This window comes from Lissotriton helveticus, chromosome 1_1, assembly GCF_964261635.1.
Source record: "Lissotriton helveticus chromosome 1_1, aLisHel1.1, whole genome shotgun sequence".
In the NCBI taxonomy this organism is placed as follows: Eukaryota; Metazoa; Chordata; class Amphibia; order Caudata; family Salamandridae; genus Lissotriton; species Lissotriton helveticus.
Window position 1 is genome coordinate 1994128655 of NC_136057.1, and position 27033 is coordinate 1994155687.

At 48.7% G+C, this 27033-nt stretch overlaps 1 protein-coding gene across 3 annotated transcripts in view; it reads left to right on the forward strand.

Moving 5' to 3' along the window:
- The window catches only part of AGL (amylo-alpha-1,6-glucosidase and 4-alpha-glucanotransferase), a 421834-nt gene that overhangs the window by 249991 nt on the left and 144810 nt on the right, over positions 1-27033 (forward strand). For all 3 annotated transcript variants that reach the window (XM_078644341.1, XM_078644358.1, XM_078644350.1), the window contains exon 24: positions 536-711. In XM_078644341.1, the coding sequence (XP_078500467.1) occupies positions 536-711 (176 nt within the window). The remainder of the gene's footprint in view (positions 1-535; positions 712-27033) is intronic.

Consider the following 27033-nt stretch of genomic DNA (forward strand, 5'->3'; position numbering starts at 1 on the left):
GTTGTGGCATATGTCTACAATAAACACAAGGAGATGATGGACGGAGTGCTGAAACTTTTCAGACACTCACCCCCATTCACAGATCTTGTTTCTGATTCAGGGAAGGCCTGGCTTGGCAGTTCGGACTGGACTGTTCCTATGAGGCACAGGGTCAAGACTGATTTGCATATAGCTGGGTCTGAAATGAGGCGGCGAAGTGAGCTAAAGAATGATGATGGATTCAACCCAGATCTGTGACTGGGGGTGGGTGTCTGAAAAGTTTCAACGCTCCATCCATCATCTTCTTGTGTTTGCATATGTCTACAATAATAAAGAAAGAAAATGAATGTAACCATTGAACGAACTTGGCAAGATCTGACCTGTTGGCTTTACTAATACTTGTTGTATAAGTGTGGCCAAGGAGCATTTTATATTGTGTGGTACAATTACTGCCATTTGGAATAAAGCCATACATTTAGTAATTTGATTGAGAGAATAGATTATTTAATTTCATATTCACCGAAACAAATTAACACTTTAATTGTATTCCTTTCAGCTTTGTTCAGAACGGCTCAACATTTGTAAAGCATCTGGCAATGGGTTCGGTGCAGTTATGTGGAGTAGGGCGATTTCCCTCATTACCACCACTGTCTCCTTCTCTGCAGAATGTCCCGCAAAGGATCAATGAGATCACAAAAGAGAAGGAACAGTACTGTGTTTCCTTAGCTGCTGGTAAGTGGACATCTTATTATTCATTTAAGAAATTAAACTTTTCAGATAATCATTTCCTTTATTTTGTACACTTCTGGGTAAATGATTCATCTGTTCCCCCAGCTGGCTTTGGTTTTTGTCTTTTCATGTCTGACCTGTGTTTCATATTGACAATTAATTACTTGTATGGAATGTTAAGATTTAGCCAATCAGAATGTTTAGAATGCTGGCATAAATATTTGGAATTTGTCTGCATTCTAACTGCAGCATCAGTTGGAGCCGAGAACATGATGCAAACTGGAACATTGGGCCTGTTTGTGCGGTGTGTACTTAGGGGATTTAGTACCAATAGCCTTTCTGATGGCTACATCTTCCTGTCAGTTCCTAACCACCAGGCCTTAGACTGGTCCAGAATAGCTTTTTCCTAGTAACATCACTCCAATGCCGTCACTTGCCATCAAAGTGCATTAGTCATGGCTCTGCTTCTGGACACGACCAGCTGGCAAGCAGGCATCAATTCTTGATCCCTTTCTCTCGCTCAGCTTCTCAACAGTGAAATTCTGAAGAGTTTAGAAAATTATTTGGTTAACTATCTCCCCCAAAAAGATTTGGAATCCAAACGATAACTTCATGTGGTGCCTTTGATTAGAGCACGATGAAAAAGCCTGTAATTCATGCACCTCCATGCCTCTGAAGACCATCAGGGAGCGGAAAGCCAAGTTATGTCTGCTGATACCCAAATGGTCTCCTTCACCCACAGGTAGCTTTATAGATAGCTCAATAATTTGCCCAGGTAGAGAAGATGTTTGACTCTGACTCTGATGCTCTCGCAGTGCTTGATAAAGGCTATGGCCATACAGAGGATAATGATTTGGCACTAAAATCCTCCTTTCCCATTATAATACATATGTTGGCATATATCTGGAATTACAAAAAAGCAAGCGGTCTGCACACTTTACCAGAAGAGGGCATCCCATGTCCCTCTAACCCTGCTTTTACAACTGCTGTACATAAAAAAAGCTTTCAGTGTTCAGCTTGCCAGTCCATATGAAAAAGTTGTTAATGGACCTGATCAATGACAGATTTGTTGCCTCGAAAGAAAGTTTAAGTTGTAGCCTGAATTCTGATGATACTTGTTAGATCGATGAACACAGCAGTACCGTTGCATCAGGTTGCTTGGGTGCATTCCACTGGCTTCTCTGGCGAAGTCCAAGTCATACTTTATAGAGTTACAAAAGAAATGGGTAATGCCAGACACATCACTGGGACCTGGGCAAAGCCACTTGGTCCTGATGAAGACCCTATTGTAAGGACCCCATTTGCCTACAAAAAATCCTGGGTCAAAACGTCGACAGCTTTACTTTGTGTTGACCTTTTTGGACAACCGTGATGGATTCACTGTGTTCTCTTACATTCAGGTTTTGTAAATAGGTTGGCCTTGGATAAGGCTGGATTGGCTTTTTTATGAGTTGGATGTATATATTGTATACTGTCCTCCCTCCCTCTCTCACTTACCCTCACACTTGCACATTGCTGCACTTTTTCCTTCCTCCCCTCCAGGGCACCTCTTCATAATTGTATTCAACAAATGTGATGTTTTTGAAAATAAGAATCTAATGTTCAACATAAAATAAAATGATTAACATGATCATTATCGTTTGTAATTGACTTAACAGGTGTTGTTGATCTCTATATTTTATTTTTAAGTTTATGTCCACTGGGACCACTTTTTCTTGTACTAAGCCATACTTATAGAAATGCCCCTTGATGGCTGCTTGGAGCGAATGTCAGCTCCTCCCTAAAGTGCTTCAAAAGCAGTAGAGCTACGGCTCATGTTTGGCCTAGCATCCCCGGGGTGGCAGTTTTTCCAGTTATATTGAAAGTTTAAGGCTACTTGGCGGTAGTACATTCCTGGCAGAGGCAACCTTCTAGCCTCTCCTGACACCCCAGTAGTCATACTATGCCATTCAAAGCAGGTGTTGATCTGATCTATGGGGCCACGTCAACAACAGCAGCATATGCAGTCTCTGCCATTCAGCCCCCTCTCTCGCCTCCGTCTGATTCCCCCTTCACTTCACCAACTACTGGTGGGAGGATTGCTTCCCATTTTTCAATGGTTAGTAGGTGATCACATGGTTTTCTGGGTCATTCAGCTCGTCCTCATGGGCAACGCCCTAACACTCTGGTACATTCCTCTGGGCCCCACTCCTTGCAAATTTACATACAAAAGTACTGAGGCACACAAAGGTAGTCCATACAATAACACAAGTACGTAACCATAGAAGTAGTTCAAAAGTAGTCCAAATAGAATTTTCTTCTTTTTATTTTCCAGTCTTATTGTACAGAAAAGCGGACACACTGGCGGCCAACACGTGTTTCGTCCTATGGACTTTTTCAAGGCAAACACAAATGACCCGGCAAGGCGGGCCGGGGAAAGTCAGAAGTAATTGATCCCAGTAACTTCTGAACTCCTTTACATATTTCTGACAAATGTTCTTTTAAGCCAGCCAACTGCGCAAACATTGTGATCCGGAATTCCCTTCAAATACAGGACATCCAAGGCATGTGTAGATGGAGCATTAGTCCCGATACATAGTTCAATAATCGACCAAACCACTTAATTGGGGCACAGCCTGTTTGTGGCCTTGATAAGCCTTATAATTATCCTCGGAAAGAGAAGACTGTCTTACTGCGGGCCCGGTAGCTGAATGCAGCAGACCCCCCTCCTTCCACCAGACCTCAATTTTGGAGATAGAAGGATTTACCCAACCAAACAAAGAGGCCATAGACATGGTGCCTCATTCAGCATGATAAGTTCAACACCCTGCCCCTTGGACGTGTTTTCCTGTCCCTCAGCCCATCTTCTAAGTCTTTCCCCCAAAGACATTGTCTGAGGATAATGGTGGAATGGTGGAATCACAGCTCTGTCAGTTCATGATTCTACTGCATGAACTGATGGCCGCTCCTCACGTCTTTATAAAAGTGCTGGTTGCTATGCCGGGCTTCACTACAGTGGTCTAGAATCCATTTATTTCTGTACTTCAATGACTGGCTAGTAAAAACAGGGTTCCTGGCACCGTCAGTGAATACCTTCACCAGATGGTGAAGCCGAAGGTATGGAGGCAAATCACTGTCAATGTGCAAAAGTCCCAGCTCTCTTCTATGCAGTGGCTGGCATTCACAGTGGTGGTACTAATCACGACCCGCATGAAGACCTTTCCTCGGATCTCCGTTCACCAGGGCCTGCCTCTACCTGGCCTCGTAGTCTTGCGCATCCTGTAGGTGCTGCACACCAGATGGCAGATGAGGGCCCTTCACCGGTCTCTGAAATCACAGTGACTCCAGCATTTTGAAAACCTCATGGATCATTTGCAGATTTCCCATGCTGTTCATTCACTCCTGCACTGGTAATAGACCTCTTTGGTAGGTCTTACCAAAAGGTTCCACAAACTCTGGCTATGCTGTTGACGTATTCCTCCTCGTTGCTCTGGCATGCACATCTGGGTGACCTAATAGTGTCAGGCCTTTTGTCGATATTGGAACAGCACATGCTCATAAATGTGTTCGAGTTATGGGCTTTCCATCATGTGAAGAAGACATTTCAACCTTCAGTCTTGGGGAACGACATTCAAATTCTGTCGAACAAAACAGTAACCAGTCATTATATCAACAAACGTGGTGTTCTGCGATCCTGCATCTTATGTTGGGAGCTGATTCACCTGTGTTAGTGGGTGCAGTGATGAGTGATCCTCTCAGTAGTGGCTCTTCTAGCTGGCTCCCTCGATGGGAGGGCTGATTTTCTCAGTCACCTCTCACTGCAGGACTGTGACTAGGAGCTGCATCCCAAAGTAATGGAGGTTAACCTCTCCAGATTGAGGTTTCCAATCATGGATCCCTTCCCCACATCATAGGACAGGAACTGTCTTCAATTGTGTGCCATACGTTTCCCTGTGATGGCATCAGAGTCAGCTGATCTCAGCAAATTCTGATTTCCTCAGCCTGGGCACAGAGGATCTGGTATGTCGGTGTGGTAGGTCTCGACTACTCTTCCACTACCATGTTAGGCACACTTGCTCTTGGTCAAGTCCTACACCTCAATCCCTAAATGCTGTGGCTGCATATGTGGTGATTGAGTGGGGCCAGTTAGAGTCTGTCTGCACTCCTGATGAGGTCGCCGAGGTCGTCTTGGCAGCCAGAATGCCAGCTACCAAAACCATCGACACAGGTCCCTAGACTAAGTACTTTCAGTGGTGTGAGTCAGAAGGCATCATCCACTTTAAATCTCACCTTTCCAACATCTTGTTTGATTTTTGTATTTTGCACAACAGGGTCTAAAGTTGGCTACAGTTAAGGACTATCTGGCAGGCCTGTCTGCCTTCATGTGTCTCCGTTTATTGTTCCTTAGTGGTATTTTAATCTTGTGTGCTCTTTCATGGCTATGTCTCCATGCACAGTTCCCCAATTTGTATTCTTACTTTGAAGACAGTTTTGTTGATGACAGTAAGTTCAGCCCATATGATTGGAGCACTTGAGGCCCTATGAATTTGTCCATCTTTCAAAGTCTTTTACCTTAGCAAGTGGGTTCATCACACCTTCCCTTCCCTCTTACCTCATGTAGTTTCTGCTTTCCGTATGGAGTAATCTTTCTGTAGTAGGGGATCTCTGTGTATAGTCATAATCTAGTGAATAGTCCCGCCCATGTGCGTGGACCCCGGAGCAATCAAAAATAATCTCTTATAGTGTCAAAAAATGCAGAAAAGCATAGACACTTATGAGAGAATTTAAAGACAGATAATGCAGCCTAAAAAGGCTACACTGTCCAGTACTTCAACTAGAAATTCCACCACAAAATCCACAAAACAGCAAAAGCCTGTACAGATTTCCCTTGCTTTAACAGCAAACTCCCTCAGGAATGATAGAGAGAAGAACCTGGACAGACAAGCCCCATAGGCTGCCATTATGTGGCTCAAAACAGGATACTGTGCCTTTAAGAGAATCTTCCAGAACCTTCTCCCAGTATCCCAGAATGCATAGCAGGTCCAACTTACTTTCAGTTCTTTTTTCCGGCTCCTGCAAGCAGGACCCTGAAGCATTGAGCTCTCCCTTTTCAAGGGTTTTGTTGGTGTTTTTTCACTAAATTCGATTTTGTGTACTTTTAAAGTACTTTGGAGACTTTCTTCTTGGTTTTCTGCACCCTTTTGTTGTCCATAATGCCTGCATTATTTGACAAATGCCCGGAGTGCTCCAGGAAGAAGGCCAAGTCAGATCCCCATGAGGTGTGTATCCTCTGCCTTCCCCCTTCCCACATCCCAGAGGAGTGTGTGATCTGTAGAGGCTTCTCTGGCAGGATTCTGAAGGACAGGAGGAAGATTAGACTTCAGGGCCTGGAAGAAAGAAGACTGAAGGCTCAAGGTGGGTCTGGAAGGGCTTCTACTGCCCATGCTGAGGCCTCTGGGGGGCTCCCCAGGGGCAGGAAGTCCAGCAAACATCCACGGTCTCCGTCTGGGTCGGTTGCTCTGACCACGACGTCGAGAGGAAGGTCCACGGCCAGTTCCCGGTCTCCCCAGGGCTCTGGGTTGAGAAAACGTCGCCCGTCGATGTCGAGGGACTTACACAGGCCGCCGTCGAACCCGGTGTCGATTTCTTCATCGTCGGCGTCGAGTGGACGGCATCGGAGGACCCGGCGTCGGCGCTCGCCGTCGAGGCGACACCGCCGTTCGCCGTCGAAGGCGAGGACCTCGTCGTCGTCGAGGGGATCCTCGTCGTCGAGGCCGCCGTCGAAGAGGGCGCGGTCGCCGTCGAGGCGGAAGAGGTCTCCGGCGCAGAAGAAGTCAACGTCGAGGCGATCGAGGTCGACGTCGAGGCGATCGAGGAGGTCGTCGTCGAGGTCGCCGTCGAGGCGTCAGCGCCCGTCGTCGAGGTTTAGAGGATCGTCCATCTGGTCGGGGTCGACGTCGAGGCATAGAAGCCGGTCGACGCCGAGGCGTGTGAAACGGTCGACGCCGAAGGGCTGCTCGACGCCGAGGGGACCACGTTCGACGTCTGAACACCGGTCTTCGACGTCAGGGGGTCGTAAGGACAGGCCGAAGACTGTGGGGGGCTCCCCTCAGTCAGGACGGGATGGTGGCTCGCCGGGAACGGCGTACTCAGAGGTGTATACCCCTAAGAAGACTATTACACCTCCTCCTCCTTTGCCTAGAGGTCCTCCTCCGAGGGCTCCGACTCCTCCTCCATTGCCTCCTCTACCTGCTCTTCCGTCCGGACCGCAGGCCCCGGTGCCGGGTGCTCCTCCTCCGGTTCCACCGAGATCGGTGTCGATGCCCAGACTTCCGACACCTCCGAAGAAGACTCCTAAGTCGAAGGTTCCTCCTAAGCCCAGGACGTCCGACCCGGGGAAGCCGGCGGAGCGTCCCAGACCCAGGAGATCGAGGTCACGCTCAGGGAGGAGAGACAGATCTAGGAGTGGACACGGATCCTCCTCGAGATCCAGACATCGCCATAGGAGGCATAGGTCCAGGTCCCGTTCGGCCTCTGGGACCCGTTCGTATTCACCTACATTGTCGGATTCACCGGAGACGAGGGTGTCTCCGATAGATGACATTGGCACGTTCCAGGAGGTTCTCCTGAGAGGGGCTGCGAAGTTGGGGATGGAGGTGACGGCCCCTACGCCCACGACTTCTGTGATCTTCGAGACTTTGCACACGAAGCACCTGTCTCGTCCCCTACTGCCTTTGGTGCCAGGACTGGTCGAGCCTGCTGAACAGCTCTTCCTTACGCCGGCGGTGGTGAAAGCCGCTCCCTCCAGGCTTGTCAAGAAGTACAGGGCTCCAGAGTCGGACCCGGCCTTCTTACGGAAGGACCCAGTACCTGATTCGGTGATTGTGACGGCGGCTCGGAAACTACATGCTACCTCCCCGTCCTCCACTGTGCCTCCGGATAAGGAGAGCCGCTGGATTGACTCAGCTGGACGGAAGGCGTGTGGGACGTCTTCCACGACGATGAAGGCCTCCAGCGACTCGGCGTTGTTGGGGCGGTACGACCGTGCACTGTGGGATTCCATGGAACAGTTTGCGGATATTGTCCCGCATGACAGGAAAGAGGACTTCATGGAGATCGTCCAGGAAGGGATGCTGGTTTCGAACCAGGCCATCAGCGCCGCGGCGGATATCTCCCTGTTGGCCGCGCATGGATACTGCCATGGTATCAATCAGAGACGCCATGCTTGGCTCCGGCTGACGTGGCTCAAGCCTGAAGCGCAACAACGAGTGGCAAATCTGCCGTTTTCCGGCGATACCCTCTTCGGGAAACACGCAGATGACGAAATGGCCAGGATGAAGGCCGAGGCTGAAACCCTGACGGCTGTGGGCTTGGAGAAGCCCAAAGAAAAGAAACCCTACCGCCAGTTCCAACGACGGTTCGGGTCGCAGGGTAGAGGAAGGGGACAGTCTTCTGGGCAACAGCGGCAGCAGCAACAACAGCAGCAATACAGAAGGCCCTTCCAGAAACGTCAGAGGGGTAGAGGTGGACAGCAGTCCTCTACCGCGAACAAGGGCCCGGCTGGGTCTCGACCCTGAGCGGTTACTTCCCCTTCGTCCGTTACCCGCTCCGGTGGGGGGAAGCGTTCAATTTTTTCTGGCAGAGTGGAGAAAAATTACTCAGGACAAGTGGGTGCTGAATATTGTTTGCAATGGATACAGTCTTCGGTTCACCAGCCCTCCTCCATCGATTCCCCCGGTCAGCTCGCAGTATCAGCTGCACGAGCTCCAGGCGGAAGCCGATATCCTGTTAAGGAAAAGGGCGATAGAAGACGTACCTCTGTCTCAAAAAGGAAGAGGTCTGTACTCTCGGTTTTTTCTGGTCCGCAAGAAGGACAAGAACGAGTTCAGGCCCATTCTGGACTTGCGACAGGCAAACAAATGGATTTGCAGAGAAAAGTTTTGCATGCTGTCGTTGCATCAGATTTATCCTCAGCTGCAACGGGGAGACTGGCTTTGCGCCATAGACCTACAGGATGCGTACTTCCATGTGCCCATTGCACACAAACACAGGAAGTTCCTGCGATTTCAAGTCGGCACCAATCACTATCAGTACACGGTACTTCCGTTCGGGCTGAAGTCTGCGCCCCGGATGTTCTCGAAGTGCATGGCAGTGGTAGCGGCACACCTGCGGAAGAACAAGGTGTTTGTCTACCCATACCTGGACGATTGGTTGATCAAGGCCTCCTCCTTCTCGGAAGCTCAAGCACACTTCCAGAAGACGTGCGTTCTCTTGAACAAGCTGGGGTTGCACATCAACATGTCCAAGTCTGTCCCGACTCCGGTCCAGTGCATCCAGTACTTGGGAGCCTCCATCGATACACTGTCGGCAAGCGTGTCTCCTTCGGAAGAGCGACGTTTATCACTCCTTCGGAAGGCTCAGGCTCTCCTGTCCGCTCCATCCACGACAGTGAGGACGGTGTCTTCTCTGCTGGGATCGATGGCCTCTTGCATCTTCCTGATGCCACATGCACGGCTGCATATGAGACCGCTGCAAGAGTGCTTGGAAGATCAGTGGGACCAGAGGAGAGGCTCTTGGGACGACAAGATACGACTGTCTCTGCATGCTCTTCAGTCCCTGAAGTGGTGGTGTTCAGCGGAGAATCTCCTCAGAGGGGTTCCCTTCCACAAGGACATTCCCACTCAGACTATCATGACGGATGCTTCTCTCCTGGGATGGGGAGCGCACTCCGGAGATCTGCAGATTCAAGGGACGTGGTCCCCGTCGGAGTCCACGTACCACATCAATTTCCTGGAACTCAGGGCTGTTCACTTGGCACTGAAGGCCTTTCAACCGTCCTTCCGGACCAACTCTCTGCTTGTACAGATGGACAATACGACCACGATGTATTACCTCAACAAGCAGGGGGGCTCGAGATCACGCACTCTGTCTCAGGAGGCGCAGGCGATCTGGTATTGGCTTGTGGCTCGAGGACTCTCGATAACGGCCACTCATCTGCCAGGTGTGCAGAATGTTCAGGCAGACGAGCTGAGCAGACTGATTCAGGAAAACCACGAATTGGTCATAAACGACGAAGTACTAGGAGAAGTCTTCGCAAGGTGGGGAACTCCGGACGTAGATCTGTTCGCCACCGCCGAAAACAGCAAATGCCGAGACTTCGCCTCCAGGTACTACCAGCCGGGGACGCTGGGGAACGCGTTATGGATCAACTGGTCGAACAGCTTTCTGTACGCTTTTCCACCCATTCCCCTGATTCCAGCGGTTCTCATCAAGCTCTCCCAATCCAGGGCGAAGATGATTCTGATTGCCCCGGAATGGCCCAGACAGTGGTGGTTCACGGACCTACTTCACCGGTCTCTCCTTCCTCACATGAAGCTGGCGTGCAGGCCGGACCTTCTCACGAAGTTCGGGGGGCGGATGGTGCACCCCAACCTCTCGTCTTTGAGTTTGGCGGCATGGCTCCTGAAATAGTGCAATATGGCCATTTGAATCTCCCAGAGGATTGTATGGACATACTGAAGGAGGCTAAGCGACCTTCCACTAGGACTTCTTATGCTTACAAGTGGAAGAGGTTTTGCATCTGGTGCAAGTCTAAGAACTATGACCCTACGACATGCAAGGAAGATGTCATCCTTCCTTATCTGCTACATCTGGCGCAGTCTGGCCTTAATGTCCATTCCATTAAGGTTCATCTGGCTGCTTTGACTGCCTACAGGAAATGCCCTTCACAGACTTCCCTCTTCCAGATCCCTGTGATCAAGGATTTTCTAGAAGGCTTGAAGAAAGTATTCCCTCCTGTCAGGCTTCCTTCGCCTTCATGGGACTTGAATGTGGTGCTGTCCAGGTTGATGAAGGAGCCTTTTGAACCTATTCATAAGGCTTCGTTGCAGCACCTGTCCTGGAAGGCGGCATTCCTTGTGGCCATTACATCGGCCCGCAGGGTGAGTGAAATTCAGGCGTTGTGTTGCCAAGAACCTTATACTGTATTTCATGCTGCTAAGGTTGTTATGCGTACTCACCCTAAGTTTCTTCCCAAGGTTGTTTCTGATTTTCATATCAACCAGGCTATAACTTTACCTACGTTCTTTCAGAATCCTTCGTCTCCAGCGGAAAGGTCTTTGCATTCCCTGGATGTTAGGAGGGTGCTGAAATTTTATCTGGATAAAACCAGTGATATTCGTAGGTCAGACCAATTGTTCATCAATTATGGATCAGTCAAAACAGGTCTTGCGACCTCTAAGCAGTCTATCTCTAGGTGGATTGTGTCCTGCATACAGCTGTGTTACCAAAAAGCTAATAAGACCTTAGGAGGTAAGCCTAAGGCTCATTCCACCAGGGGCAAGGCTGCCACGACAGCATTGCTCCGTAATGTTCCGATTGCAGAAATCTGCAAGGCGGCCACTTGAAAGTCGGTTCATACCTTTGCTAAGCATTACTGCCTGGACACTGATGCCAGGGCAGACGCTCAGGTTGGGCAGGCTTCGCTGCGAAATCTGTTCGCACAGTAGTGGCGTTAATTCTCTTTTCTCCACCGCCGCTTTGGTGTGGGGATGGGCTTGCCATTCTATTCACTAGATTATGACTATACACAGAGATCCCCTACTACAGAAGGAGTAGTTTCTGTCCTGTAACTCCAGTTCTGTAGTAGGGGTATCTCTGTTATAGTCATAAGCGCCCTCCCTCCTCCCCGGTGGAGAGAGACATATTCCTTTATGGAATGCTACAGGTCTGGCGTGTGACGCCTTCAAAAAGAACTGAAAGTAAGTTGGACCTGCTATGCATTCTGGGATACTGGGAGAAGGTTCTGGAAGATTCTCTTAAAGGCACAGTATCCTGTTTTGAGCCACATAATGGCAGCCTATGGGGCTTGTCTGTCCAGGTTCTTCTCTCTATCATTCCTGAGGGAGTTTGCTGTTAAAGCAAGGGAAATCTGTACAGGCTTTTGCTGTTTTGTGGATTTTGTGGTGGAATTTCTAGTTGAAGTACTGGACAGTGTAGCCTTTTTAGGCTGCATTATCTGTCTTTAAATTCTCTCTTAAATGTCTATGCTTTTCTGCATTTTTTGACACTATAAGAGATTATTTTTGATTGCTCCGGGGTCCACGCACATGGGCGGGACTATTCACTAGATTATGACTATAACAGAGATACCCCTACTACAGAACTGGAGTTACAGGACAGAAACTACTCCTTCTTCCTTTCTCATTCATCCAAGGAGGAAGAGCAACAGCATTGACTGGATCCCAGGCATGTATTGTATTACTACACAAAAGGCCTTAGTCAGAGCAGATTGACTAATCATTTCAGTGCGGACTTCAGCGTCACTAAGGATGGTAAGGTAGTGACCAAATGGACAATTTCCCACTGGGTCATCCTCTGTAAGGAGATCTTAAATACCTTGCACACATGTGCCCATTCCAGTAGAGACGTGGTTGTCCACATGAGACTCTCCAGAGGCATTCCGAGTATTGACCTCTTCTGGACGGCTGCCACGTCACCTTTGTATAATTTTCCTAAGCGCTACTGCTTCACATGGCAGGTGGGAAGTGGCAGATACTTTGCCTCAGCTGTGTTGTATGACATCTTTAGTTGACCTTGTAAATAAGAACAGGAGTGTGACCCATAAACCAATCGGGATTGGGGTTGAAAGGTATAAAGGAAAAACAGTATCCCAACAGGTATGAATGGAAAGGCAATTTATATTGCATGCACAATGCATTACAAAGGTCAGAAAAAAGGAGACACTTATTCACAAAGATTTAAAGTCAAAAAGTTGATCTTTAGTTTCTTGATATTTAAGTCATAGAAGGGCAAATTCATGCGACAAGGATTATATACAGCACACAATTCGAGAATTCAATTGACAACCGATAAAACTTGGTGCTCAATATATACAAGTGATAAGTGGCAGTGCAAGTGAGAAAAGTGAACATGCTAGCATCTGCCTCCACAAGATGAACAACGGCGGGTAGGCTAAGGAGTACCCCTATGAAGCCTAGTCATAAAGAAGTATAAACGCAATGATAAGAGTAGTTAAAAGTATTAAAGCGATCAGCTCACAAATAATTGGTTACTCTCGCAAGAATCTCCACATACCCTGCTAATAGGCCAGTTTTCCGAAGGACATCTTTAAAAAAAAATCCAGATCACCCGGTTGAATGCTTTTTTAGCATCTAAACTCTCCAAGAAAGCAATAATTTTCTTTTTGCAGGTCTTTTCCGCAAGGAGTCTATTCGACAAGTGTTGTCTGCTTCCTTTCTATCTTTAATAACTCCTAATTATTCTGACTGCATCAAAAAGGGCATCCACTTCTTTAGACTACTGGCAATAGTTTTTGTGTATATCTCAACATCCCTATTTAACAGTGCAATAGGTCAATATGATGCACATTAAGTTGGTGTCCACCCTGAATTTGGGGTTAATGTAATTTCTGACTCTTTCAGTGTAGGTGTGACGACAACTCTCTAGAAATTGGTTGAACAATTCTACTAAATGTTTTGAAATTGTTGGGAGGAATGTTTATTTTAAGTCGGAAGGTAAACCGTTTGTTGATAGGCTGCATCCCTGCATTTATTCCCCTAATCATTTCTCCTTATTCTATTGGTTGTTCTAGTTTTTCTCTTAAGGCTGGGGGAATGTGTGATAAATGTGAACTCTCCATGAAGGAATGAATGAATTGCACAGATTCCTCTCCTCATCTGTATAGTTTCTTATCATAATTTCTAAATATTTCCCTTTTTTTCTGTTTCATTTGTTACCCGTGTATAATGTTGCCCCTTAATTTCCTCAATGAATGTTTTTGCCCTTCGATCGAATAGACTTCTAGTTAGTAAGGTACTCACTTTGTTAATTTTTTCATAGAAGGTTTGACATAGATTAAGCAATGGAAGCTTATTTTTATTAGTTCATGGCAAGTTATGTTGTCCGATGATATCTGATATTTTCTTGTTCGTTCTAGTGCACTTAAGTTATCCACTACTTCCGACCACCAGTTTCTTTTTTTGAAGTGAGACAATTCTTATATTATAAGTTACCCTTGGGAATGTGATTTTTCGAATGGCAGCCTCAAAAGAAACACCATTCATTTTGTGGGAGGTTTCTTCATCTTTATTACTCTGTCCACTTTGTTTACTGGATTTCTAAACAATGAAACCCACATTCGCCAATCAGTATCTGTGTCTTTCAATTACAGTTTGCGCCTAGTCTGGTATGGATATGTCAGATATGTTGGTATCTGGTGTAGCACCCCCGAGTAACAAATAGGTCATCAGAATGGGTATAGGATCTGTGAATATATGAACAGAATTTCATTTTTAGTCTTTTGGAACCTACTCCCTACCCACCTTCTGCTCTATTAGCTCTTTCAAGCTGTTTGTTCCAAACAAGATTGAAGTCTTCGCTGGAAATTATCTATTTTTAGCACTCTACATTAATGTATCAATCTTGCTATATGAGTAGATGCTCATCTTGCTGTACTAGGTGTCTTGTTGGGTATTTGGGGTGTGGATATTAAATAGCGTGATTGAGTTGGTGCCCATACTAAATTTACAGCTAGCATAACTGCCTTTGTAGTCCTTAACTATATTGCTTTTTTTCCCTTTGATGGAAATTTTAAAAAGGATTGCGACTCCTGCCATATGAGTTTGGCCTGAATCCCAAATTGTCTGCTTTTAAGTTTTTCTCCTAAAGAAATAGACCAACTGGGTTTTGATGTTTGATGCATTTACACATCATCTGCCTCTTAATAGAGACATTCAAACCCTTAACATTTAATGGTATTAACTTGAATGTGGCATTGTTTGCGTTGCGTATTGGTATTTTCACTCCCTAAGAGGACATGTGTAGTGTTCCCACATGCTGGTATTTTCCTTTCCCTTTCTCCCACATCCCCTTATTCCCACTTATAGGTTTAATTCCAAAATTATCAGGTGACACTGCTGATGAGACTATTGATGGGATCCCCAAAACACATACTAGTCCCATAGGAAAAAACGGATAGTCTTAACAACATGGTGTCTTCTGCCAACTGCACCCAGTCCCTCGCATGCGCCTACCTCCCTTGCAAAGTCATAGTTCGCTTTTCACAAGAACAAGTAGCACAGTGGTTGTTTCTTTTTTTCACAACATATTTTATTAGTGTTTGTAGCCCCATTTGACCCTTAGGGCCCGATATACATCAGTATATTGGTAGAATGCACGACCATGGCTTAGTTTCTGCAGCAGATACATCAATAATTAAAGAGTATTAAACATTAATGCTAATGCATGCTATAGCCCTATCATATCTCCTTGCAAGTTCCCAGTGACATCTGATTATTATCTTGTAAATACAATATACTTATTATTGAATAGCTATACCTTTGTTAGGGCGTATCATGTGTGTCTAGTGGCGGGGTAGGGGGAGGGTAGCAGAATATTGCGGTAATTTGCCCAGTGCTGCCATATCTTGGCGTTTTTTTGTGGACACCTTAGGGCAATGAATAACGGATGTGTCAGGCCCATACAGAAATCTAGTCCTTGCTTCCATACTCCTATCAGTGGAAAGGTAGGTGCTTTCCAGAGTTTGTTGATGTCTCTTTTAGCTATGATGAGGCCTAGAAACAGAAGGAGGTGTTTATATTTATTGCCCCCGATTTTATCGGTAACGTATAGGAGGGCTAATTTGGGGATGTGGGAAGCTCCCAACACAGAACCTCAGATAGACATGCAAGTACTTTCTTTCTGGTTGCTGGCAGAGTATCTTATTCTGCATTAAGCTGTCTATAAAAGTCAGCAAAGCTGCCAGCAATCAATGATTGATCCATCAGGACCTCCCCGTCTGGGCTCCCGATGCATGGTATATGAGCTGGCCGTGTAGCTTGTTGACATAGCCTGTGCAGTAGTTTACTAGATTTGTCACCCCATTGGTAAATGTAACTGCTGGATGCTAGCCATATTGTCTTTGGGGAGACCCATCGCTGGTGTGGTGAGCGAAGAGCCAGCGAGAGGGGCATTTCCAAGAGCGCCTACAGCTCCCAGACTGCCACGGAGCCACGACCGGACTGCCGGCCCCTCCCCCTTGCACCGGGGATTTTTAACTATTTCTCGCGCCTCCAGCTTCGCGGGAGCCGAATCGCTGGTGTGGTGAGCGAAGAGCCAGCGCGGGGGGCATTTCCAAGAGCGCCTACAGCTCCCAGACTGCCACGGAGCCACGACCGGACTGCCGGCCCCTCCCCCTTGCACCGGGGACTTTCAAATACTTCTCGCGCCTCCCGCTTCTCGGGAGACTTATCGCTGGTGTGGTGAGCGAAGAGCCAGCGCGGGGGGCATTTCCAAGAGCGCCTACAGCTCCCTGACTGCCACGGAGCCACAACCGGACTGCCGGCCCCTCCCCCTTGCACCGGGGAGCATTTAACCAACGAGTCCCCACGCAACGCGGGACGCACGCGGGCGGAGCCGGGCTAAGCCCGGGCATAGGGCGGGCCGTCTGTTGCCATCGGTGGTCGAAGGAGGCCGGGTAGGGCCACCCCCATTGGCTGGATAGACGGGGACCGAACTGGACATTATGAACTGTGGTAATTTTTATTAAATTGTCAGCCAAAGTCTAGCTTTAACATGATTACTCTAATTTGATGATTGTTATCACGTTTTAAGGCTCTTTTTACTTCTAAAGTAATCAGCTCTTATATTTCACTTTTCCTTTATATTTTAATTCTTGGTGAGAACCCAACGCCGATGGCTATGGGCAAAACTAATCCTCCGACCACCCGCCCTTTCACACGACAAAAAGCTGCTTTTACAACCCCAGTCCCGAGCTTAACGGCAATCGACAAAATGTTACAAAAAAACAATAGGGGTGGTTGCTTTGGCTATAGAGAATACCGAAAGACGTCTTTCGTTAACACCTGCCATGCCCCCCCCCCCCCTTTGTCACCCGGGAATGCATCTTTAGCCACAGTTAATTCCCCTGATTCAATGTTAGCGCCCTCCTTTGCTGAGTTTCCATGTGCGCAGATTGAGCCAGATGATAGCACACACAGTAATCCATCCCCCTCTTTAGCTCCCCAGGTAGCTAAAAAGGTACCCAAGTATCGCCCCAGAAACAAGAAGACTAAACCACATAAAAAAGTAGCTAAGCCAATTACATCTGTCTTAGATACTTCCGAGGCTGACGCAGGCCCCTCCTTCTCTACTTTAGCACCTCCAGTGTGGGCTACTCATTTACTAATTGATCTTCAAGCACAAATGGAACAGCTCATCAAATCTCAGTTTAAAATTTTGATGAGTAGAATTGACAAAGTTGTTTCACTGATAAACATCAAGAGCGCAGTAAGCGAACAGTTACCCACGCCGACTAGGAACAATTCTCCGACACCGGCTGTAGGAAACATTAATCAGGCATCTCAAGATCCAAGGCGAAGGCCCTTGACCAGATAACCTGGCACAAGGGTCGGGTCTAATGAACACGTTCAAACGCTCTACCGCCCCATTCTGTCCGGCCCCGTTATTCCACCCAGTGTGCACTGAAATAATGTGAGTTCTTGCCCCCGAGATCCATCTTTAACCCCAAAATGAATCCGCAAACATCAGCCAAACCGGGGAATGGCGCCTCAAAAGTCTGCTTTAATCTCTCCCGACAATGCACCTTGACAACCACTACCTTGCATCCAGTTACCCCCTGAGGCTTCTCCGTATGTGGTGGTATTAACGGGAGTCCCATCGCTGTCAGGAGAGAGAGGTGAAACGTTTCCCGAGCTGAAAAATAAAATCATATTGTCTCTGCTTCTGCCATTAACTCTCCCTGGTATATTTTTGCATTTGGACCATTTGCAATGTGCCAGCGCCCCCTCCCCGCCCCTCCCCACATCTCCCCTGCATCTCCATGGTCAACGACTGGGCTTCGATTTGTATGAGTTTTTCACGCTGTTGTTTGCATTTGTGTGCACAGCGGGAGATGTCAACACCGCAAAGGGTCGGTTTCATGGCTTACCATAGGGACCAAGCTGAAGCCACTGTCCCTGTGTTTGAGTCAATGTAGTCTTGTATGACACGATATATGAGTGTTCGATATTGTTGTTATGGTGATGCCACGAGGACATATGCCAGTGAAGGAGGGAGTGGGGGGGGGGTGATTGTGTCCTATCCGAAAGCTGAGTGATATTGGAGCATGATCTGAGAGACCCCCGGGCAGTATCTCTGTGCCAGTGACCCTATACGTATAACTGACCAGAACTAGTAGATAATCGATGCAGGAAAACATCTTGTGTTCCTGTGAGTAATATGTGTAGCCCTGTCCATTGGATGAAGCATACGACGCGTCTGCTCATCCCATGCCTTTAGACAAACTCCATAGGTGTGATTCTTGTGTGTTCCCTGGTACCCCTGGGGGTCGCCATCTGTCTAGTTGTGTATGCATTACATCATTCCAGTGCCCCTCTATGGCCATTAATACTTCTGGTATATCTAACCAAATAGCTGTAAGTCGTTCAATGAGGGTCTGGCAAAAGGAGGGGGAGCATATACACTACCTGGACCACCTTCTCATCAGATATGGTGCCTGCTACAATGACATATCTGCCTTGATTATCTATCCAGGAATGTGCATAGTGTAATGGAACTCTACGATGTATCAGGAGCGCTGTACCTCTGGAGCCCCTAACGAAGCCTGAGTGATAGACCAAGTCATAGCCGAATCTGGAGAGACAGGGGTCTTCGTATCCATAAGATGCGTTTCCTGGAGCATTAGGACATCTGCACCTAGGTGCTTGGCCTGTCAGATCACCGCCCATCTTTTCACTTTATCTATCATAACTCCAATATTCCAACTGATGATATGGAGCTTGCCCTGTGAGGTAGTAGACTTATCGGTCATATAAGTGTGGGATACTGCAGGTGGTGCATAATCACCCCTAAATGGGCCACTATAATGATAGTGTGGAGCATAGCATGCAGAACTAGTAAACCGTCCCTGTGTGTGTCCCCCCCCAACCCCAATACTTCAGGAACATTGAAGTACCTGGTGTGGCGGGCGCAGGTCTGGCCTACTCCAATGGGGGTTGGTGACCGTGCCCTTCCAGTGGATCCCCAGGAACCAACCCACAAACATTACGTTTACCTGATTTTCAGGTGATATACCAAACATAACCTGTAAGAGTTGAAAACAAAGTACATGTCGAGGACATCAGGTTCCATCGCCCATAGAGTTAAAACCACCTGTCCGACTTGCAGAATTAAATTCGCTTGTTCAAGATGCATGGCTAGATCTTCGCTGTGTGCCCGTGATCGCCAGGAGGAGCCAGACACATGGATTTCTTCATCTGTCCAGGCGAATACCTCCTCCGGAGTATCAAAGGACAGAGTGCGAGATTTGTATGTCACCCTTAGGCGGGCTGGGAAGAGCAGGACATACACAATTTTGAGACCGCAGAGCAGTGCCTTTGTCTCTATTAACGACTGACGTTGGTTAAATCAGGAAAGATCATTATGTGTTCCAATTCAAACCTGAGAGAGTCCCGCAACCTGGCCTAACATAAGATGTCGTCTCCGTCGTGAAAGTTTAGTATTCTAGCAAATATTGGTCCGAGCTTTTTGCCGGGAGGTTTTCTTATGAGAGCTTTGTGCGCCCCTTCAATAATGAAGCAGGGAGAGAGGGAATCGGCCGGCAGACAGCATTGCTGCCAGGTAGTGGAAAATTTCCCAGCGACTTCACCCCCCGCAGCCCACGAAGCAAAGGTTGCTTAGACGTGCTCTTCCTTCAGCTTCTTCTACTCATGTTGCAGGCCTTTTATCAAAGTCTCAAGGCTAAAGACTTTTTTTTTGGAGAGGGTCACTGTATCTTCGCCACTAGAGACTCTTGTTTCTGTTTCAGCGAGTCTATCCACTGCGTTTCTAAGATCCTGTCGCAGGAGCATGACATCTGACCCCACAGCGTCTATCTTGGCATCCAACATATCCCTGCATTGAGTGATGGCAGTCAATAAGGTTGTGTTGTCTGGTTAGGTGGCAGGTGCTTCCCGTGCCTCCACAGCCGAGGCCCCGGACCCCATATATTGATCAACGGTGCTCTGCTTTGATGCCCCCTGCACTGGTTTGTATCGAGTCATGATGTGTGTGGCTAGGCGCCCCAGGCTGTATCCTGTGCTGTGGAGGAGTATGAATTCCCAGGAGACAGCGCGTTGGCCAGCAGATACATCTTCCCCTTTCTATATGTCAGTTGCTGGTGGGGTCCAGTCATACCATAGGCGGGTCAGCCGCCAAGGCCTACTGTAGAGAGTAGTGTCAGATGGGGGACCTGCCACCTACAAACCTTATCGGGACTTAGCCTGACCGCCTCCACAGGCAGGGATATCCCCACCACCGTAATGGTTTACCTCACTCTCGGGTTGACGCTGTTGTGGCTATCAGCAGCCAATCCTTGTTGTGGGTTCCACTCCTTGGCAAAGGGTGGGGCTGGCGACCACGCTGTGGGCATAATGGCTTCGCAAGGGGCCCTTCAGCAGGCACAACCTCTCCCTAGCCGTCGTGGCACCTATGGGTTCCCTTGCATGAAAAGACCTCTAGGAGTGTAGGTCCGCCCCAACATGTCATTCCTAACCCATCAGGTCGGGCTCCCGGACTGTTACTGTGTCTTTTCAGCCATCACTCATAGACCACCGTGCCACGTGGTGGCATACAAACATGTCCTCGTGGGTTTAGTCTGCCTGCTCCACGGCTCAAAATAGTCGATTCTGAGCCTGGGGGGATTATATGTTTTCTCATTATGGGTGTGGATTCTCGTCCCGAAAGGCGCTACTGCCACTGGGTAGCACCCCGCCAGGCAGTTCCTGCAGCCTCGTCCTGCCCTCCTGACCCAGGGCTGGTCGTCATGCTACCCCGCCATATCTTCTGTTGCCCAGATGCTGCTCAGGCCTCCGGGCGTGCCGCTCTCAATACGCCTCCCATGTGCGCTCAGGCCTCTACGGCCCGCTTCGTCCTGCAGCAAATCTGCAGAGATGGTCTGCTCAGCACCCCCAGGGGGCTGGCAAGGGCCAATCAATGTTGCACACAGCCCCCAGGCCCCGTTGCATGTCTCTGGGCAAGGTTGGTCAGTCAATGTTCGCACGCACCAGGCCCAAGCTTCAGACCGGCCTATCAGGCCCGGCACGGCGATCACTCTGGGAAAGCTCACCAGTTCGGCGGGGCACCTCGAGAAATCTCACTTAGGCGCGGGGGCCCTGGTGGCAAGCCAGCCATGCAGAAGCCCCACCGGCGGCGCCCCATTTCTCTAGGTCGCAGGACGACTCTCAGCTCGAACTCGCATGGTCTTGGACTGCCGGCCACCTCCCCCCTTAAGACACTGACCGAATTACCCAATTCAACCAGTCAACACATGGGGGTCTTTGGAAGTCAAGGGGGGTACAGGGCCCCCCCCTGGCCGTATTTATTAAAATATAAAATAAATCAAAAATTTTAATCAAATAAACATTTCTGACAATTATTAAAATGCACACTTTTCAGAAGATTAGATTGACATCCGTTTCGACATGGTATGATGGGCTAACCTTAACAAATAGCTAGTACAGCGTGTTTCCTAACCGAATCTAATCAGCCTGAAAATTAAACTGCATTCTAATATTTTTAATAAAGTCCTACGGCAAGGTCGCCAACCGGTGTCAGATCCTTTTACAGCTGCGCTCCCACGTTGGAGATGCGCATGCGCAACCCAGGGCACGTTACACCCACGTGCGCTCCCTGAACTCCATTTAACCATAACAGGAGGGCCCAGACACTTGCGCACCTTAGTGACGTCATAGTGTTGTGAGGGGTGGCTACCAGCCTGAGGAAAGCGTAGACTCCCTCCCCCGCACCCTTTAAAACGGGATATCATATCCTGCCCCTGAAGTTCTGAGAGAGACCAATGGCCCCTCCCGCGGGCGGCCCCTTTCGTGAATGGGTCCGCCCCCCCGTAAGGACCTTAAAATGCTGCTCACCGATTAATGACCTTACCGCCAGACACACATAATAAATACGACATTGCTATTCTAAAAGGAAAAAAGGCCTAAGGAGAAAATTGTTAATACACAGCAGAACACACAACATAATACATATCCACATACTCCTGTAAGCGGAAAAAGGCCTAAGGAGAGAATTTTAGTTAAAATATCACGACACTGCACAAAATATTTACATCTGTTCTACCTTCCAGTAAACGGAAAGTACAAGGCCCACTGGATCAAGCCCCCTAAACCTACAGTCCGGCACATTGACAAACCTGATATTTACCATTTGTCAGGCCCTAAGGACTGCTACCAAGGGATGGAGGGTGGGGAAAATTACACGGCCCCACGGTGGGGCGAGGAGCTAGCCTGGGAGCGCGGGCACAAAGAGGCCGCTTCCCGCGCTCCCCAGGCTTTTAACCCTTTCGCCGCCACGGCCCCGCCCCCTCGCCCCGGAAGCACACAACTACTTCCGGGGCGAGGGCGCTGGGCAAGCGGCCCCGAAAGGGACGGGGTGTGGGAGGGGCCGGGCCCCGCCATGCTTGCGTGGGGGCCTATTGGCCCCCCCTTGTATCATGGTCTTGGACTGCCGGCCACCTCCCCCCTTAAGACACTGACCGAATTACCCAATTCAACCAGTCAACACATTGGGGTCTTTGGAAGTCAAGGGGGGGTACAGGGCCCCCCCCCTGGCCGTATTTATTAAAATATAAAATAAATCAAAAATTTTAATCAAATAAACATTTCTGACAATTATTAAAATGCACACTTTTCAGAAGATTAGATTGACATCCGTTTCGACATGGTATGATGGGCTAACCTTAACAAATAGCTAGTACAGCGTGTTTCCTAACCGAATCTAATCAGCCTGAAAATTAAACTGCATTCTAATATTTTTAATAAAGTCCTACGGCAAGGTCGCCAACCGGTGTCAGATCCTTTTACAGCTGCGCTCCCACGTTGGAGATGCGCATGCGCAACCCAGGGCACGTTACACCCACGTGCGCTCCCTGAACTCCATTTAACCATAACAGGAGGGCCCAGACACTCGCGCACCTTAGTGACGTCATAGTGTTGTGAGGGGTGGCTACCAGCCTGAGGAAAGCGTAGACTCCCTCCCCCGCACCCTTTAAAACGGGATATCATATCCTGCCCCTGAAGTTCTGAGAGAGACCAATGGCCCCTCCCGCGGGCGGCCCCTTTCGTGAATGGGTCCGCCCCCCCGTAAGGACCTTAAAATGCTGCTCACCGATTAATGACCTTACCGCCACAGGCCAGGTAGTTGACCGACTATCTGGCCCCCCCCCAACCGCCTACACTGAAAGGTCATAACTTCCTAGTCCAAAAACCCTCTACCCCTGCTATTTTGTTCCCTACCCCTATGGCATCGCTGACTCTGTCTACTGGACCCCCCACCCTGTGAGTAGAGCCTCTAATAAACGTCAGCTCCTCCTTATCAGCCGACTGTTAGTCTACTTGTTCCTGAGATGACCCCCTGTGGGATATTCTGTCATTAATGTGTATGACATAGTTTCTCCAACCAAGTGTAGATCCTCCTTATCGAGTGATTCTTCGCCGAGTGACTCCGTGCACTCGCCTAATCCCCCCCCCCTTTTACGTGCAGCCGGGGGAAAACTCAGCCCCCCATGGTGCATTCTGGGTCCTATCATCGTTACCCTATGTCCTAAAATGAACGAGGGTGTGGGGGCACGCCTCTCGAGGGTCCCTGCAGATGCTGTGACCGGGGGTATCCTGGTACTACCATCCTACCCTTCCCACTGGCATACTGTACAGTCTGCTAACCATCCACCTAGCCACTACGCTCTGGAAAGTGTTAAGTGTATGATACAACTTTTACCATGGAAGTCCCCACTTCCTGAACCGGGGAAATGAGGCGTTGCATAGGCCTATCATTCCTGGGGTTGCCGAGGCTAGGAATGCACACCCTTGTGTGCTGTCCCATCTCTCCCGTTGTCACTTACCAATTGATCACGGCCCCACGGTGGGGCGAGGAGCTAGCCTGGGAGCGTGGGCACAAAGAGGCCGCTTCCCGCGCTCCCCAGGCTTTTAACCCTTTCGCCGCCGCGGCCCCGCCCCCTCGCCCCGGAAGCACACAACTACTTCCGGGGCGAGGGCGCGGGGCAAGCGGCCCCGAAAGGGACGGGGTGTGGGAGGGGCCGGGCCCCGCCATGCTTGCGTGGGGGCCTATTGGCCCCCCCTTGTATATCTCCACCTCCCAGCTACCTTTGGTCTCGGCGTTCAGAACTTGGGCATAACACCTTCGTTTTCACCCTACTACCACATAGCTGTAATGCTCAAAGGGTGACCGCAACGGTGATGTATCTGTGGGCGAGGATTAGGTAGAATGAGAATACGAATCGTGGCTATCAGAGCTCGCCTAGCACACGTCCACCATGTCGGATCACCTGGCCACAGTGGTTGTTTCTTGGTTCCTTAAATGGGGTTTTATTTCTCCTTTATAGTATTTCAGATGTTCATATTTTGCTTGTCTTAACCTTGCATTCTTCCTTATTCACAATGACTTGTCTCTCTGGGGTTTTGGTATTCTTCCTAGAATTGATTCCCTTCTGTTGTTTCTTTGCTTAGAATCTGCATGTGTCTTCATCTTCCATTCGGTCCTCTGCCAAATAACTTGATGCTAGTAACTGCCCTCCTCTGCTTCTCGAATTACATTTCCTCTACCCTTCCATACTGGACACCCCTTGAGAAAGTTTGCTCTTTCTGAAATTTTTGGGTGAGTGGTCGGGGTTATTTGCTTTTTAGAGTTGTTGCTAAGACGTCTTGGTAGGATGTAAATGGTATTGTCACAAAAGGTAGTCTGACTCTCTTTACAGCAGCGAGCGGCCGATCTGAGTCGCGACCCACCACACCTTCTCACTTCCTAAGTTCGAAGGGCCCCCTTTCTCCTTAGGTTGTGGCCGCCGATATTGGGACACCCTTTACATCTCTCCAGCCTTATTGTAAAGTGGCTGCAGCCTAATCGCTCCCCACTCTTGTCCACTCACCGGCCCATCTTTCATTCTATTGGTCGTCTTCTTGGCACATCGGCGTCGCTGCAATCCGTTGTCAGAATTGTTCGTGTATTGAAGAGGTGTCTGAAAATCAATACTTTCTTGTTGATTAGGGTGCCTCAGTGAGCTTGATGGAGGGCGAGTTAGGCCTGGCTGAGCTGTCTCGAACGGAGCTCTCTCAGCATCCCAGCGTGCCGCCATCTTGAGGATGCCCCTTGGCGTCATTTTCTCATTACAGGCACATTCTGACACGAAGACTAGTACGAAAATAACATATGAAGCATTTGGGCGAGTTTACAGTGTCCCACATATTGTAAGTATTAATAAAATAAATGACACTGCTAATAGTATATCTTTATGCAGCCAAAATAAATAATCGTCCATGGTTCATTGCCCTTGAATTCTTGATTTTTAATTTTTTATTTTTTTTACAAATTCTTCCTGTACCATGGTTGGATTGTTTGAACGAAATGTGTACTACCGTGTGCTATTTATAAAACTTTCTTAGATGATCTTGTCTCCCGCCCTCTTTTTGTCACAGCACATCAAGGAGACGTGTGGGGAAATGATGGCACGCTATGAGGGTGCGCTGCCAGTGCTGCAGCTCGCACACTCCTCAGGGTCACATTACGCGTCTGTTATTTTGCTGCTGTATCATTTCTGCTCCTCTGTGTATTGGCCTCAGCTAGCAAGCTGCCATTTCCCCCGACGTCCTTTTCAGCAGATGGGTTCTTTTAAAGTCGATGCATTTTGTGTTTCCGTTTTGATTTTATCAGTTCATTGTGGCAGTTGATGCTGCAAATTATGGAAAGCTTCTCTCCCATGCTTTATCTCATTCTGTATACTTTTTGAGGGGTTGAGGGTGAAGGGACTCTGTCCACCAATCAGACAGGAAGCTGAAATTATTATTAACGAACTGAATAGCTGCACTACGAAAACACAAATGAAATATATGCAGACAAACAAAACAATTGATCTTATTCAGATACAGGCCCTGTTACGCATTGCATTGTTTTATACCCGGGATTACTACGACATCTTGCAAGGATGCCTTGGGTGCATGCAAGCACAAAACAGGCCTTCTATTCGCCTGTGGGGTAGTAAACAAAAGTCATTGTACTGCAGTGAGCCCCTCGCTCCTCCGGGTCCTGGTGCCACCGAGTCGCCGACCCTGCTGTACACGTGTCCCTGATGATGGCCAGTCACTGATTCTAGCCCTCCAGAAAATGAGCCTACTACGCAGTAGCTGCTGTTACCGGACGGGGGTGGGGAGGGTGGAATCAATGGGGGTTAATTAACCCCTCAAAAAAACTTACCTTAAAACGGACGGACGGCCGCCACCTCCCCTGCGTCCTCTTCCTTCTTAATTCCTGCAGTCCGTCCAGCAGTAGGAAGCACCGGGCACACAGGCCTCCCTGAGCCAATCCCAACGCTGCAATGCAGCTTTGTGATTTGTCCACTCAGACTGGACCAGGGAGCCTGTGCATGTTCCTGACCAGGCTGTGTAATGCAGCCTGGTAGGAACATGCAAAGTGCGCATGAACTGTTTGGCCGGCCCAAGAGGGCCAGCCAAACAGTTCATGTGCACTTTGTGAGTGCAAACCACTCCTCTCGTGCTCTGACCAGTCCCGACCCGCCCCGCCCCGCCCCAAACTGCACAGCCACTGGCTACATACAATAGGAAAAAAATGAAATGACAATAATGATACGTGTTTGTCATTTTGTTTCTTCCTTTTTGTGTAGTGGGGTGTTCCATAATCCGCTGCCCCCCGTGTGGCAGTGGCCCCCCCTGTTTTGCGCATGCGCACATTACGGCCGATGACGTGGTACCACGCCCACCATCATTCCGTGTCATCATCATTGCGCATGCTCTATTCGAACATGGCTCGCGTCTCAGGCAGACAGCGCCCGGGGGGTCCTTGTGCCGACCTCTGTACACAGCCCGTCTCCGTACAAGCAGGACCCCCCACCTGCAGGACGGTATTGCCCCGCATTAAAGCTGCTACATATTTATTTAAAATTTAAACCGTGTACCCGGGAAGCGTGTTAAACAAATTATTATACGAATGATCACAGTGCATGTTGCGATGCTAAGCTGCCTGCATTGCAACAACATCAGCGTGCCTCTTCCCAGACCCCTCTCCCTTTCCTGCTGTAATCAAATCTCCATCATAGATGGTGATTAACATGACATTCATTAACATGAATTTAGAACTGTTCCAGCCTCGTACACCGCCTCGGGCTGCTGGCGGCTCGAGGCTGTGAACAATGTTGGCACAAGGACCCCGCGGGCGCTCTCTGCCCTTCTCCACCCCGTGACGTAGGGGTGCAGCCACACACGGGGATACAGTGAATATCGG